At 37.3% G+C, this 16268-nt stretch overlaps 1 protein-coding gene across 2 annotated transcripts in view; it reads right to left on the bottom strand.

The window, feature by feature from the left end:
* The window catches only part of asap3 (ArfGAP with SH3 domain, ankyrin repeat and PH domain 3), a 50604-nt gene that overhangs the window by 21865 nt on the left and 12471 nt on the right, over nucleotides 1–16268 (bottom strand). For both annotated transcript variants that reach the window (XM_022668599.2, XM_049463894.1), the window contains exons 4-10: nucleotides 12346–12420; nucleotides 9160–9209; nucleotides 7519–7633; nucleotides 7231–7316; nucleotides 5991–6066; nucleotides 915–1001; nucleotides 373–482 (exon numbers count right to left, since the gene is read on the bottom strand). In XM_022668599.2, the coding sequence (XP_022524320.2) occupies nucleotides 373–482; nucleotides 915–1001; nucleotides 5991–6066; nucleotides 7231–7316; nucleotides 7519–7633; nucleotides 9160–9209; nucleotides 12346–12420 (599 nt within the window). The remainder of the gene's footprint in view (nucleotides 1–372; nucleotides 483–914; nucleotides 1002–5990; nucleotides 6067–7230; nucleotides 7317–7518; nucleotides 7634–9159; nucleotides 9210–12345; nucleotides 12421–16268) is intronic.

Here is a 16268-nt window from a genome sequence, read left to right as displayed (position 1 = left end):
CCCAGCCAGAGTTCAAACCAGACTTAATGAAGAACAGCTGAGTCTGACAAACACACACACACACACACACACACACACACCTCGCTGCAACTTCCAGCTGTAGCCCCCATCAACCCCCACCCCTCAAGGCCAACCCTCCCTGACCCAAAAACATGAACAGGAACATTTGGCTTCAGGAGATTTGGAAAAAGAACCAAATAAACCAAGCCCTGTGAAGCACAGTGAGAAGCAGAGAATATTCTAGAATAGTCTGAATAGAAGAGAACACTGTAAAAGTGAAAGACTGTGGGAATATTTTGGTTATGTTTAAATGAGAGACTATGGTTGAGGCGAGGTCACTCTCGAACAGTGTAAAAAAAGTTTCTTTCTTACCCATCACTCTTCTTCAGGAGAAAACCAGATTTTTCTGTGCCGTACTTCTTATTGCCCTGTGGCTGGTGAATGCTGTAGCCATGACCTGAATTCTTCCGGTTCATGTACTCCTACAAAAATAATCATTAACATCTTATCACCAACATCAACCACCGTCAACATTAAAAATCAACCACCATCAACATCTTAATTATTATTATTTTCAATGCCCATCAACGTCAATAACTTTAGCACTCTTACCAACATCAAAAATATCTTTCCCAGCAAAATTACATACCATCAGCAACATCAGTAACATCACCATTACTATTAACAACATTATCACAATCACTAAAATCATCACAATCACCAATATCTGTATCATCATCAACATCAACTTCACCATTACCAACATCATTAATAACACCATGGAAGGCAGAAGTATAAATATAATGGACATTTAATTGAGAAGAGGATGAGCTTCGGGTATGCTCCTCCTCCCAGACATCAGCACCTCTAGCATAAATAAAGTGATGCATGCTGGGAGTCCAGTTTAAACTTGCCTCTTTGCCGTCCACCTGTAGCTGACTCCTGAGAGCGTCCCGGAGCTGAGAGAGCTGCTTCGCTTCCTCATCCTGGTCCTGACGAACCTGTGAAAAAAAAAACACAAGACGGTCAAACACTTATCAACCACAAACTTCTCTGATTGGCTGTTTTTACATCAGTGATACTATGAGCTCATGAAAACCATCAGGCATACACAAAGCAAGGCCCCTTTATCAGAAGTGGTTTTCTTTTGACAGGGCTTTAATCTGATATAAAAAAAACAGTATGCTGACACTGTATTTTCAAATATTTGTTTAACTTGCACCCATTGCTGATACAGATATGAAAATCCGCACACACAGAGTCTTGTTCCTGTGGAGATGTACTGCCAATAGAATAGGGCATTCTATAGAATCACACATGGACCTATTGGCCAGGTTTAGACTAGATGGGTATAAAGCTTTCTGTAATGATGGTGCTCCAACTAATACTTTCACGTTTGGGGTGCGGGGATGAGGTGGGTGGTGATTATCTAACATTCTGACATTACTAATGATAAATCTTGCTATTGAATGCAATCAAAGCATCACAGCTATGCATGTCTGAAATCTAGTAGAAAGCCTTCTCTGGTCAGTAGAGATAGCAAGATAAAGTCATTTTAATACTCTTGATTTTAGAAAAAACAATGAATGAGCAGGTGTCCCAAGACTAGATTACTTCATAAATTTATTCACATCAGTTTATTAACCATCTAACTGAGTCTGCTGATTCAGATGGTTGCTTTTTGAAGAAGTTCTTCATACTTTCTTGTCTCTCTCTCGTGTTTTGATTATGATTTCAATTATAATAGGGCAAGTCCCCACAGGTTGAACGTGTTGTCAGAAACATCACCCAAACCAGTTCTTCAGATGAATACCTTCATATAACAGATCAGTTTAAACACGTCCTGCCTTACACACACTCTTCTTCTCCACACACTCTCAAACACACAGAGAGTTTTCCAAGAAAAACTCTCTAGAGGCTAAGAAAGTCGAAAATCGAAAATACTTTACATTTACACCAAATTAATCAAATATATCATATTAACACTTTTTAATTTTTTACTGTTTACTGTTTTAACTGTGTGGGTACTTTCACACCTACGATGTTCAGTCTGGAAACAGTTTCGAACAAACAAAGTAGCAGGTGAAAAAAAGTTACCAAAAGAAGTGGTCTCAGACCGAAGTGGAGTTGTGTAGTAATACAGAGAGGCGCAAAACACAGACGACGACAGGATGTAATAAAGTTCTTTATCTCATTCCCTACAACTGCAGTGTGAAACCAAAACTTATTGTACCACAATGTGCACAGTGTAACAAACACATGACCCTTGGTGCGGACGCAAGGACTGGGAGGAGCATATTCTAGTTTGGTTTAGATAGGATGTTGTAGCAATAGGTCCAAGGCAGAATTTGCGTGAGAGTAGGAGGAAGTTATGTATCTCTAAAACCATACAACTGTATTGATAAATGTTAACAAAAACATTTAACTTATTTACTAGAACTATTTGTGGCCAAAACTGAACAAAAGGAAATATTTGTCAGATGTTTTTGGTGTTCGGTTAAATAAGTTAAAAAAACAAAGGGGAGGAAGGAGGGCATGTTTGATGCTACTATAGGGAGGCAAAAGGCGAGAAAAAGCTGCACACCTCTACTCACATAAATTAAATTAAATAAGCATTAAGCATTGTTTATCACTCTTTGTATCAGTTTTTTTCCTCTTCACAAACTTCACTTCACTTTTAGCTGAAATATAGAAGCTATACAGAGCGACCTAAAAAAGCTAGCAAGAAACATTAGCTGAGCAAACCTAGCTAGCTTTAGATAGCATGTGCTTGCTAACAAAACACTGACTGCGTGTCTCTTTTTAAATGTTCAGTTATCTAGCTACATGTGACTAAAGTAGTAATGCTGAAATAAATTTTTCATTTACTAAATGAAAAAAAATAGTAATTTTCAATTACTAAAATAGCACTGCTGAGGTAGTTAAGTAACTGGCTTACTTAGTGTGTGACTAGAATTGACTGTATTTTTACACTGTTAGGTTAGCTTAGCTAGTTAGGCTAGCTGGTTAACTAGTTATATATGTTATTTTTACACATGTAAAGTTAGAGTAGGTAAGTCTATTCTTCTTATTTAAACTACTCTGTTATCTCTGTATATATTCTACACTTTACATTATTTTAAATCTTTAATTTTATATACTTTATCTACTCTATTTCTTCTTCTATTTCACTACTATCGGTACAATGTTTATGTATGTGACAAATAAAACTTTAAACAGGTACTTGAGTAGCAAGGCTGAAGTAAATTTATGATCACTGTATAACAAACAACTTCCAGATTCATTTTTTTAATATGTATAATAGGAGTTCTTTATTCATAAGGACATTTAATATAAGGTACATTTTCAAGCCTTCTATTACTACTGTAATACAGTACAGTACCAGTCAAAAGTATGGACACGCCTCTTAGTATGTTTTTCTCTATTTCTTTATTTTATTTATTTTCAACATTGTAGATTAATAATAAAAACATCAAAATAATGAAGGGACTTAATTGACTCAAACCCAGCTGAGATGTTGATTTGGGATAACTATTGACGATGAGAAAACTATTCCAGGTGACTCTACCTTATGAAGAAACTGAGATTAAAACAAATATTAAAATATCAGTGTGCAGATCTGTCCTCAAACCTAAATATGCTACTAAAATATTAAAATATTCTGGTTTAACACTGTCTGCTTAAAAAAATAATTCTATGTGTTCCTGTATAAATTTAATATAGTCTTTAATATTACATTTACAATGTTAAATATCATAAAAAGAAAGGAAACACATTGAGGACGTTTGACTGGTACCTGAAATCACTGCTCAGTAAAAAAAAAACACGGAGTTTCAGAACTAATATTTGATCAGAAAATACTGGCTTAGAACTTTAGACTTCATCATGTTTACAATCTCACACATACAATCATGTGGGTAGCTCCATTACAAAGTCGTCTTTAATCACACACACCACAGGCCCAGAGCTCCAGACTACTTCCTCATACTGAAAGCCGACACACTCCCTTGACCCTCCCACACACACAAACGCACAGGTATCTCAAACGTCATTAACAGTGAAAAATACCACAATTCCGTATTACCCTGCTTCCGTGTGTGTGTGCAGCGGGAAAGCACCGCCTGCAGTAGAGCCTCCAGCAGGTGAGGTTCAAACTCACTGAGGCAGAAAAAAATGCAGTAATTTCACACACTGCTGCCCCCCTCCACTAACATAACAATACACCCGCTCGGACCACCCGCACAGTTTACAGCAGATCACAGACAGCCTTACTTAAATCGCTAATGCCCAAAAACCTCCATCTGCTTTACCTGTACATGAGCACAAATCTGGGGATTTTTGTAAAAATAATAAGCAAATTTGATTCATGAATAAAAAACCTATTAAAACAAGTAAACCACCTGTAGTATAATAAAAAACAAGATGGGCGTAGAAGCAACAATTGTAATGGCTCTGGTGTAACTGTAAAAATGGCTGTAGTGTAACCAGGGAAATTACTGTAGTGTAACTAAGAACGCACCTAAAATTTGCCATCTGAAAAAAAAAAAAATTAAATTATGCAACAATGACAAAGAAAGCAGTTTCTGTGTTTGAACAAAAAATTAAAAAGGGCAGATAATTAATACCATATAATAACTCATTTATTTAACATAATTTTGCAGTGTTTCCTCAAACAAAAGGATTGTTTGCAACAATGGCAGCCCACACTTCATCCCCTGAATACATTTTGTATCAGAGCAAGCGATGGGACAAAATACCAAAATCACGATACATTGTAAAATATTGGTTTGCCATGCATTATCGATTGGTGTTACCTTGATGTCAAATATTAATATCTTTATTGAAACACAGGTGCTCTACACTCCCTAAGACTCATCCCAAAATTGTACCTACTAAACTTACTGCCCCACAGAGAAAGTAAAAGTGCTCTATAAAAAAGTGATTTAAGTAGAAGTTGAAGTTTTCTTTAAGCTCCACACTTAAGTGAAAGTACTAAAGTATTCAACATTTTTTGAACCTAGGTAGGCAGCTTCATCAAATCAACTGCTAGTGTTGAACATCTGCTGCTCTGGCTTTAGTGATAATGTGAGTTGATAGTAGAATGATTACTAACTTTTTTATTGTAATGAGTAACAATGCAGCACATATAAAATCTATCAGTGTAAAAGTATAAATATCATGTAAAATATGTAGTGAAGTAAAAGTGGAAGTAGGAGAAAGAATAATACTCTACTAGATACAGATACAGCATTTCAGTAGTTAAGTACAGTAGTGAAGTAGTTCTACTTCATTATTATACATCTCTGCTGCCTTATTACTCTACGTGGTGGTGCTAATCAAAGAAATAGTGAAGAATAGAGGTGAAGAATATTGGTTGTCAATTTTGTGAAACTGACACCCATAAATTCATAATTTCTGGAATTTGCTTATTTAGGTGTTTTATTCTCTTTGGTAACAAATGTTGAGATGTATCTGAGATGTATATATATAGCATCACACAATCACAGTTTTGTGATATCTTTGTTACTGTTTTAGTTAATTTTTATGCTGTTCGCAAATCAGTTTCACAAACCTCTTTGCAAACTGGATGTTTTTACAGCTAAAACATATGAACTGCACAGTATTGAAACAATAGCTGAGCTGGATATCAAACCTAGCCCCAGTGAAGCCAACTTAGCAACTTTTTGACTTGTGACTTTTTGACAAGTGACTTGTGACATCTAGAAACCTAAAGTTACTTCCCTCAGGGGAGAAATGCCCAAACTGAAGTCATGCAGAATAAGAATTAGCCTTTATATTTAAAGTCTCCTCATTAACTGTTTATAACCAAATTTAACCACACGCTATACTATAAATCCTGATAGCGTCCCAAAAGAGCTTTATTCCATCCAGTGTGCTAATTTTGACCATCCCAGGATGGTGTTAGTTTGGAAACCTGCTCAAGCACACACACACACACACACACACACACACACAAATAATGTTATTACCGTATGAACTGATGCTGCAAGCTTTTCCACAAATGGACTGAGATTTTCAGCAGCTTTCAATCCGTCCTGGAAAAAACTGTGGAAAGAATACAAGTGCATCAATCAATCTTATCACCACAGTCATCTCATACAGATACAGAATACACACTCTCACACACACACGCACAGATGTAATATGTAGGTCAGGATATACAATCTGGTATTGAATCCTAAAAACAGCAGCTATTGTTGGGCTGAAGCTGAAGCTGTGTGTGTGTGTTTGGGTGATGTAGGAACAATGCAATGTTCAGTGTCGGATGAACCAGTGAAACAGGAATTCTGTATTATCTCCCAAAGCCAGATCCCAGGAAGCGACTTTATCCCAAAATACATTCAATTCCCCCTGTTCTGCCCTGAAACTGACTGAATGCTCATTGTTGAGTTCAGAGGAACCCCTTTGTGCTGCTGCTGTTTCTCATTTAGCATCTCCCAACTTACTTTTAATCCACTACTGTACATACTGTAAACACTGTACATACTGTAAACACTGTACATACAGCAAACACTGTATACACTGTAAACCCTGTACATAATTAAAAAACTGTATTTATTGTAAACACTGTATGCACTGTAAACCATGTACATAATGTAAAAACTGTATATACTGTAAACACTTTTTCTATTCCATTAATCCTTTAACCCTAATGACCTGTGTGTTGGCCCATACCATATAATGATACATATTAGTTTAATGGTCATTATTAATAGTTATTATTAAATTACTGACTGCACAATTTATAGGGGCCATGAATCATTTGTAACAAATACTGTATTGCTGAATAGTAAATAGTGTAGGCACTGAATTATTTATTGTAGATACTAAATTATTGGAATTGGAATTGTTTACAATAGCTAGTGAATAATTTCTAGTATATACCGAATTATTTGTTGCAAATACCACATACTTTTTGTCTTTATGGTAACACTTTTTCTACTAGATACTGAAATCCTTATACTTGATATTGAGAAAAATAACAGACTTTACTGAATCATTCATATAAGTTACTAAATCATTTCAACTATATACTGATTAATTTGTAGATGTAGCTGAATTAAATGTTTTAGAATTTAATGTAAAGAAGTCCTTCATTACAAAAAACAAAGCAACAAACAACACAACAATATTTCAGCAAAAAACTAACACAGCTTATGTGTGTGTGTGTACATGTGTGTGTGTGTGTGTGTGTGTGTATAAACGTACTTGAGCTGGGCTTGGAAATATTTAATGAGGCTCTGGAGCAGATCTGGGCCTTGGCGCATCTTAATCTCCTGAACTTTTAACAAATACTGCAGAAAAAATATACAACCTGTTATATTTATTGAATAATAACTTATATATATTACATAAACAATACATATAAATATATACTGACAGCTGAGGAGACACTTAACCAGACACTCAACTCCTCCCCGCACTTTATTTCCATCCTTTACCCCAATTCAACAGTGCAGCTACAGCTGAAATCCCCTTGCACACACACACACACACCTCACACATCTGCAGCTGGAAGGTCCTCCTTTCTCTCTCCATGTCCTCCACCATGTCCGAACTGTCTAACCTGATCAAACCGGCCTGCTTCTGCCTCTCCCGCTCCACCTTTAACCTGAGAGAAAGTAAGAGAGAAAAAAGGGTAAAGGACTGTATTATAGAGAGTAACATATTGTGTAAAACTGCCACACTGCTGAAATCAAATTGTATCAAATAGCTGAAATTAAAAAATAATAATAATAATAATAATTCCTGTTTGGATCAGCAATTTTGGTTAAATATATCATACAGCAGATGAAATGATGTTTATATGAATTACAGAAAATGTGCAATAATTCTTTAAGCAAAATTAGACAGGTGCATAAATGTGGGCACCCTTGTTGTTTTTTTATTGATTTGTACACCTGTTAAAGTTGAGGGTCACATGGATTTCAGTCAATATCAGCAGATTTTTTAAAAACAATGTTCAAGAATCAGTGAGAAAGTTAAAGTGGATTCGGGGCTGAATACTTCAACAAGACAATGACCCTAAAAACTGCTCACAATCTACTAAAACATTCATGCAAAGGAACAAGTACAACGTACTGGAATTATCATCTCAGTCCCCAGACCTGAATGTTATTAAAAATCTGTGGTGTGATTTAAGCAGGCTGTTCATGATCACAAACCACCAAACCTGACTGAACTGGAGATGTTTTGTAAAGAAGAATGGAATAAAATTTCCAAGTAAAAGGTCTCCAAGGTCCAAGGCCTATCTCTGCCACTGTGCTACTCAAAAAAACAATGTGTACACAGCATTTACCAATCCAAAACAAACAGAACTAACACACCCCCACAATCACAGTAAAAAAATAGGACTGACAATAAACGCTCATAAAATCCTAATCTTCACATCAAACTGATTTATCAGTACTAATGAAGATACAAGCTGATTTGCAAATATTAGCTCATTAACAGCATATGGGAGCATCCATACAGATAAGAGCTTGCTTACAGGTCTGTGCAATGGCTTCAAATAACTAATGTGTGTGAATACCGAATAGTAAAAACTATTTTCCTATCAAATTTTCTGCTTGCTTGAAAATAAATAGTTAAATAATAGATAAAATAGATATTTATATTTATTATTTTATAGTATATTTATATTGAATTATATTTGACACTAAAACATTTATAAAAGAGACTATTCTACTATACTTTAAAGTTTATATATTCTATTTTGATAGGAATGTTTAAGATCCAAATTAAAGAGCAAAGTATATATTTTTCTGTATAGATGAGGGATACCACATATTAGGTTAGTTATCATATTTTATTGTTTTATTGTGTTTAAATTATGTTATTGCAGAAGTATTATCTGTTTGTGTTGTGTCAATGTTTTGTGCCAATACATAATGATTTCACAGCAAAAAAAAAAAAGAAAAAATTACCTCAATCTGAAACATTAATTTTAATCCAGCCAACGATGTGACCATTTGTGGTGGTATTTCTTATTTCTTCTTGCATTAAATGAGATGGAAGTAGTTCTATAACCTTTTTTTCGTCTTAAAAATAATATTTTTCATGGGGTGTCCTACATTTTTTAAACTTGACTGTACAGAATGGTGATGCAGACATACATCTGTCTGCAGAAAAACTCACAATTTAACATCGTAATCCTTCCAGCTTCTCTCCATCTGCTTCCTCAGGTCCTGAGGGAGAAACAGAAACAGAGGGATTTATAGACAGACAGTCAGTAGCTTACTACAGTCCACAGCTTTAAATCACAACTTACACACACTGAGGAGAACATCTGACCATTTTTCAATTCAAATGTTTTACAAATTTTGTTTAAATTATGTAATTGCGGGCGCCAAGTGGTCCAGTGGTCTAAAATGCTGCCACTATGAGCGGGAGGTCGCAGGTTGGAACCCCCGCTCATGCAGCTTTGCCATCAAGCTGCCGGCGCTCAGAGGGAGCAAATTTGGCCCTGTTCCCTCCGAGTGGGTAGATGGCGCTCTCTCCCCACATCACTCCTAGGGTGATGTCCACAGCACAGGTAGTCTGTGAGCTGATGTATCAGAACCGAGTCACTGTGCTTTCCTCCAAGCGCGCTGGCTGCTCAGCAATGCTGCATCAGCAGCAGCTCGAAAAGAAGCGGTGGCTGACTTCACATGTATCAGAGGAAGCATGTGTTAGTCTTCACCCTCCTGGTGTGTTGGGCCATTACTAGTGATTGGGGGAGTCCTAGTGAGTGGGTTGGGTAATTGGCCGTGTAAATTGGGGAGAAAAGGGGAAAAACTTTAAATGAAATTATAAAAACAAAAAAAAAATATGTAATTGAGAAGATGAAATGACAATTTAAACAAACAGAATATATATTTAAAACAATAATTTTAGGTTCTTTACTGTATCAAATCTTTTTGCAACATATTTCATTTTTCGTAAATCTTTAAAACAAACCTTAAAAATAAAACATCTCAAAACATAATGACCATCTGAAGTAAGACCATCTGTGCTAATTGTTGGGTCATAAAATTTCATTGCTTATTGGATACATGGAAAACACATGGGCAAAAGTATTGGGACCCTCCTCATTCCACCTGCAGGAACCCATAGGCATTATTGTTTAGTCAGTCCCCCTATGCAGTTCTAACAGAAGGGATGGATCTCTGCAGTTACTGATTAGCAGTGTGTTGGTTAATAGAACACGTTTTTGCACTATGCTCTTCAACACTCTGACACCTTTGTGATTGGACACTTAGTGGTAGGGGTGCTGAAAAAAATTTATTTCTTAAAGAATCGTGATTCCTAGTCATGGCGATTCTGAATTGATTCAAAATGGCCCAAAATCATTTTAATTTTTTGACGCTCCTACTCTCGACAGTACTGCATACCACATTATGCATTCACTTGGCCACCGTAGAAGAATGCCACCTAGACCACCATACAGCAAGCTAGTTAGTTAGCCAGACTGTGACGTCTGTGTTTTATTTTTAAGGTTACGTAAGATTTGCCAAAAATGAAATATGAAATGTTGCAAAAAGATTTTATACAGTAAGGAACCTAAATGTATTGTTTAAAATAAATGTTCTATTTGTTTAAATTGTCATTTCATCTTGTCAATCACATAATTTAAACAAAATCTGTAGACCATTTGAATTGGGAAAAAAAATCCGGAATTGAAAATCGTTTCTAAATCGAAACGTAACACCAAAAAATGGAATTAAATCGAATCGCCAGACACTGGAAGATTTGCACCCCTACTTCGTGAGTTCTGTGTTTCCTAAATGCTTCCACTTTTCAATAATAATCACTCACAGCAGATAGTGGAATATTTAGTAGAGAAGAAATATCACCAGCTGACTTGTTGCAGTCGTACCATCCTGTTACATAACACCACTGTTCAGTTCAGTGAACTCTCTACAATCATCCATTCTTTCACTAATGTCTGTAAAGGTAGACTACATGCTGGGATTTAATACACCTGTGGAAGTCAATTAGCTGAATTCAATAACAGAGAGGTGTGTCCCAATACTTTTGTCCATATAACATACCTTATCCACATACTTGAAGCACAAAACATGTCATAGCTAAATCGTTTTAATAAAGACACAAAAGCAACACAACCCAAAAACAAAGCTGAGTTCCACACCTCCTCACCTCTTCCTCTAAACTACTTCAGCTATGTGTCTGCTCTGACCTCACACTGCAACACACCCAGACCTAAAGCCTTATAACATCTCATACTGAGCATTACACTATTACAACAAAGCATTATCAGACACTTAGTAAGTGTCTAAGCTACAACGCCTAAGCTACTAAATATGTACTATATTCACTGGCCACTTTATTAGAAAAAACCCTCTTTGTACTTCTTGTTCCTTTATATATTATCTATAGGTTTACTATGTTTCTGTTAGAGAATGTCACTCCATCTAATGCTGCAGTTTATATTTAACATTAATGTACCTTTATTTAGGTATATACTGAATCTGTTTTTATTCCTTATTGAACTTTATTTGTGAACATATTCTGTATTTTTATTGCATCTTTGCAGCTTCATTTCTTATTGCACCTTTATATTCTGAATTCTGGCTTTATTCCTTATTGTGACGGACAGTTCTGGTGGAAACAGGAGAGTTGAGGTGCACATTGAATTCTGCCGTGATTTGGCCGTGGTTTTATGTTTTTTGGATACAATCCGGGATAGCACCCAAACATCCCTTTCAGACAGCTTCCTCTTTCAGCGTCCACAGTTAATCCTGTTGGATGTGGTTGGTTCTTCTTGGTGGTATGCTGACATTACCCTGGATACCGTGGCTCTTGATACATCACAAAGACTTGCTGTCTTGGTCACAGATGCGCCAGCAAGACCTGCACCAACAATTTGTACTCTTTTGGTATGTCACCCATAATGTGCCCATGTGTGCATTGAAAAAACTGTGCTGTTACCCTGCTAACTTAACCTTCACACTCGGCTCTTACTGGTGCAATATGCAATTAATGAAGATTGGCCACCAGGCTGCTCCAATTTAGCCATGAAACCTCCCACACTAAAATGAAAGGTGTTTCAGTTTCACTGTCCAACCCCTGTATAATATTCTAAATTAGGCTTTATTCCTTATTGCACTTTTTAATGTAGAATATTCTGAATTAGGCTTTATTTCTTATTGCACTTTTCTATGTAGAATATTCTGAATTAGGCTTTATTCCTTAATGTACCTTTAAACAGGACTCATCCTGAATTAGGCTTTTCCCACTAATGTGCCTTTAATATGGATTTAATCTAAATTGAGCATTTTAAAATGTTGCAACTTTAATGCAGTACGTAGAATTGTATCTCACCAGTCTGGTGTCTCTGAGTTCATGCTTCAAGATGCTCTCCAGGGGGAAGGACAGAATACTGTTCAGATTCTGCACCTGCATATACACATACACACACACACACACACACACACAGAAACACATGGATATAGATATGTAAACTCATACAATGCTCTGCCTAATAATTATGTCTAAAATGCCTGTCAGATTCTGTATCATTCTGAAACCTTAGAGAAAACTGCACTGTTTGAAGATTGTGTGTGAAAAAATAGTTTATTATATTTAAGTATAATTTCTGTTTTTTGCCAAACCATTTTAATCTAAACTCTGCCTCAATCTGTCTCTGAACAAAAAGCACAACGTCAGCCCGATTTCTGGGCAGAAGGACGTCGGGGTGTCCATTTGTTCTTGGTCTCCAGTCAGCTTTCCTGTGGAGATGAATGGGCTGCTGCAGCTTGTGGTGTGCACTGAGGCCAAGCCGCTTATGGAACAGCGGGACTTTGAGTAAATATTCCTCTGGAAAGAATGTGTGAGAAAATCCACTCCAGGAAAATATCACCTCAGTCTATTCAGAGCTAAAAGAGGAGCGTTACAGCTCAGAACCTGCAGATTTACAATCACAGAGGACTGAAATAGAGTAGATTTCCCAATGTTTGTGGACATCCCTTCAACTGCACCCACTGCAAATGCACACACAGCTTGCCTAGTTTCTGCAGAGAAATACTGCCAAAAAGAATAGGAAACCTATTTGGGACTGTGTTAAATGCCAGGCATGTCATAGAAGCCCCCGTTTTTGGTATGAGTTGGGGATCTGGGCATCAGGCAGACCTTTATTAAGCAATAATAATTTTGAGTTAAAGAGGACAAAAAATACGATTTGTTTGGTTATAAACACTCCACGTTCTAAAATAGTTCCATTGCTGCTCTGTTTGTAGCTGTGCTGTTTGGCTTGTATCGCTGCATCGTTGCACAATCAAATCCTCACAGAAATGCTCCAAAATCTAGTAAAAAAAACCTTTCCTTTACAGTGTCACACAAAAAACACTCAGATCCACCCATTCAGCCTACAGACATTTAGCTTTATCCATTTATCCACCAGAAATTTAGCTTCATCCATTCATCCAACAGACATTTAACTCCATGTAGTCATTCAACAGACATTTAGCTCCACCAATTAGCCTACATATATTTAGCTCCATTCATTCATCCAGCAAATGTTTAACTTCATCCATTCATCCAACAGACGTTTATCTCCATCCAGTTATCTAAAAGACATTTAGCTCCATCCATTTATCCAACAGATGTTTAACTCCATCCATTCAGCCTACAGACATTTAGCCTCATTCATTCATCCATCAGACATTTAACTCCACTCATTCTGCCTAGACATTTAGCTCCATCCATTCCTCCATCAGACATTTAGCTCCATCCATTCAGCCTACAGACATTTAGCTCCACCTATTAATCCAACAGACATTTAGTTCCACCCATTCATCAACAGACATTTAGCTCCATCCATTCATCAACAGACATTTAGCTCCATCCATTCCTCCATCAGACATTTAGCTCCATCCATTCAGCCTACAGACACTTAACTCTATTTATTCCTCCAACAGACATTTAGCTCCACCCATTAATCTAACAGACATTTAGCTCCACCCATTCATCAACAGACATTTAGCTCCACCTATTAATCCAACAGACATTTAGTTTCACCTATTAATGCAACAGACATTTAGCTCCACCTATTAATCCAACAGACATTTAGCTCCACCTATTAATCCAACAGACATTTAGCTCCACCTATTAATCCAACAGACATTTACCTCCACCTATTAATCCAACAGACATTTAGCTCCACCTATTAATCCAACAGACATTTAGCTCCACCTATTAATCCAATCCAACAGACATTTAGCTCCACCTATTAATCCAACAGACATTTACCTCCACCTATTAATCCAACAGACATTTAGCTCCACCTATTAATCCAACAGACATTTAGCTCCACCTATTAATCCAACAGACATTTAGCTCCACCTATTAATCCAATCCAACAGACATTTAGCTCCACCTATTAATCCAACAGACATTTACCTCCACCTATTAATCCAACAGACATTTAGCTCCACCTATTAATCCAACAGACATTTACCTCCACCTATTAATCCAACAGACATTTACCTCCACCTATTATTCCAACAGACATTTAGCTTCATCCATCCATCCAACACATTTAGCTCCACCCATTCACCCAACAGACATTTAGCTCCATCCATTCATTTAACAGACATCCATGCAATCAATCTACAGACATTTAGCTCCAGCACTTGCTTGTTTGTGAAGAGAATACACTCCCACACACACCCAAAACACTCACTGAATAGAGTGACATCATGGTGGCTCAGTGCCAAAAGCAGCAGTGACCTGAACCAACCCTCCACACACAACAGGAGTAGTTTACCATGAAAGACGATTTGCTTATGTTAACGACAAATGCAAGACTTCCACTGTTTCCATCATAATTCTCAGCCTTAGCTGTAAATAAAGGTGATTTCGGCTGATGCATTATATCACCATGTTGAGGGAGGAGCGTGCTACTGCAGAACGTGGCCTTTGGTTTCAATGCCTGTGGTAAAGATAGAACCTAACAGCAGTGCATACGTACTAGAACCGTTTATTTTATTACACTGCATTTACACTACTCCATCTCGTCAAAGCACATGAACGCACATAAACGCACTGCCCCCCTCCTGGTCACATGTGGGCATTACAAAGGCATTCCCTGCGTCGTCCAATTAAATCGATTTAATAAATGGGAAATGGTTTTGTATTTGTTTCTGTATTACGCTGATCAGAGTCCCTGTAAATCAGCCAGGATTGATCATAAACAACAGGGAAGCCTGAAACCACAGTGATTAGCTTTTCTTTCATGCGTCTCTGAGATAAATGTTTTCATACACTGTGCCAAGAACACTCAACGCGTCAGACCCATGATGCACTGCGCAACTGTGTCTGACGGAGTTGACGCTTCCCATTGGAAATGAATGGATACATCCCTGTGCTTTGATGTGATGGAGCAGTGTAAATGCAGCTTTAGGTATGCTCTGATTTTCCCTGATATCAGCCCTTTAAAGCAAACTGGTCAGACTGTATCCTCAGCCGACCTGGATCACTCTGAGGTGTGGAGTTACCCCGAACACCAAACCTCTAACTGGACAATAAAAAGGTCTGCAGCAGAAACTGCTCTCTTAGAGAGAGAGAGAGAGAGAGAGAGAAAGAGAGAGAGAGCGAGAAAGAGATAGAGAGAGAAAGAGAGAGGCAGTGAATCACATGTAGTTTGTTTTTATAGCCCAGTTTCTCCTGTGTATCCCGGGTGACCTATTTGATTGACAGGTTGGGGGTCAGGGGCCACCCAATCACGTGCTTGGGTCTGGAATAAATTAAAATGGAAAGCCAGAATGGACCGGTTTTAGTGGCTGCAGCTGCTACACACACGCATACACACACACCTCCTGGTCCCTAGTGAACTTTTACTGTTCAGCAGGAGCCAAAGTGCTTTTCATTCATAAATAACCTGTCAGACACACACACACACACAGAGGTCTGTTATTACCTCATCAGGATGTGAGGTTATACCAATGACCTAAATGTATATAAAGTACCTCTATTTAATAATAATATTCCAGTATATATAACCACCATGACATTAGAACCTCTGAAGGTGTCCTGTGGTATCTGGCCCCAAATCTAATGTTAAGGCAGATCCTTTAGTTCCTGTAAGTTGTGAGATGGGTGGAGCCTCCATTAGCATCAACAAGCCTCAGGAAGCTAAGCCTATGTCCTCTTACAGCCCACAGGATCTGCCTGATGTTGTGGAGATGTTCAAGGCCAAGGTCAAGTTTTTTTATTTCTTTTTTCATTTGTGTACAGACACATTGGAA

The sequence above is a fragment of the Astyanax mexicanus genome, chromosome 14, assembly GCF_023375975.1.
Source record: "Astyanax mexicanus isolate ESR-SI-001 chromosome 14, AstMex3_surface, whole genome shotgun sequence".
NCBI lineage: Eukaryota > Metazoa > Chordata > Actinopteri > Characiformes > Acestrorhamphidae > Astyanax > Astyanax mexicanus.
This window is presented reverse-complemented; position numbering and strand designations above follow the sequence as displayed.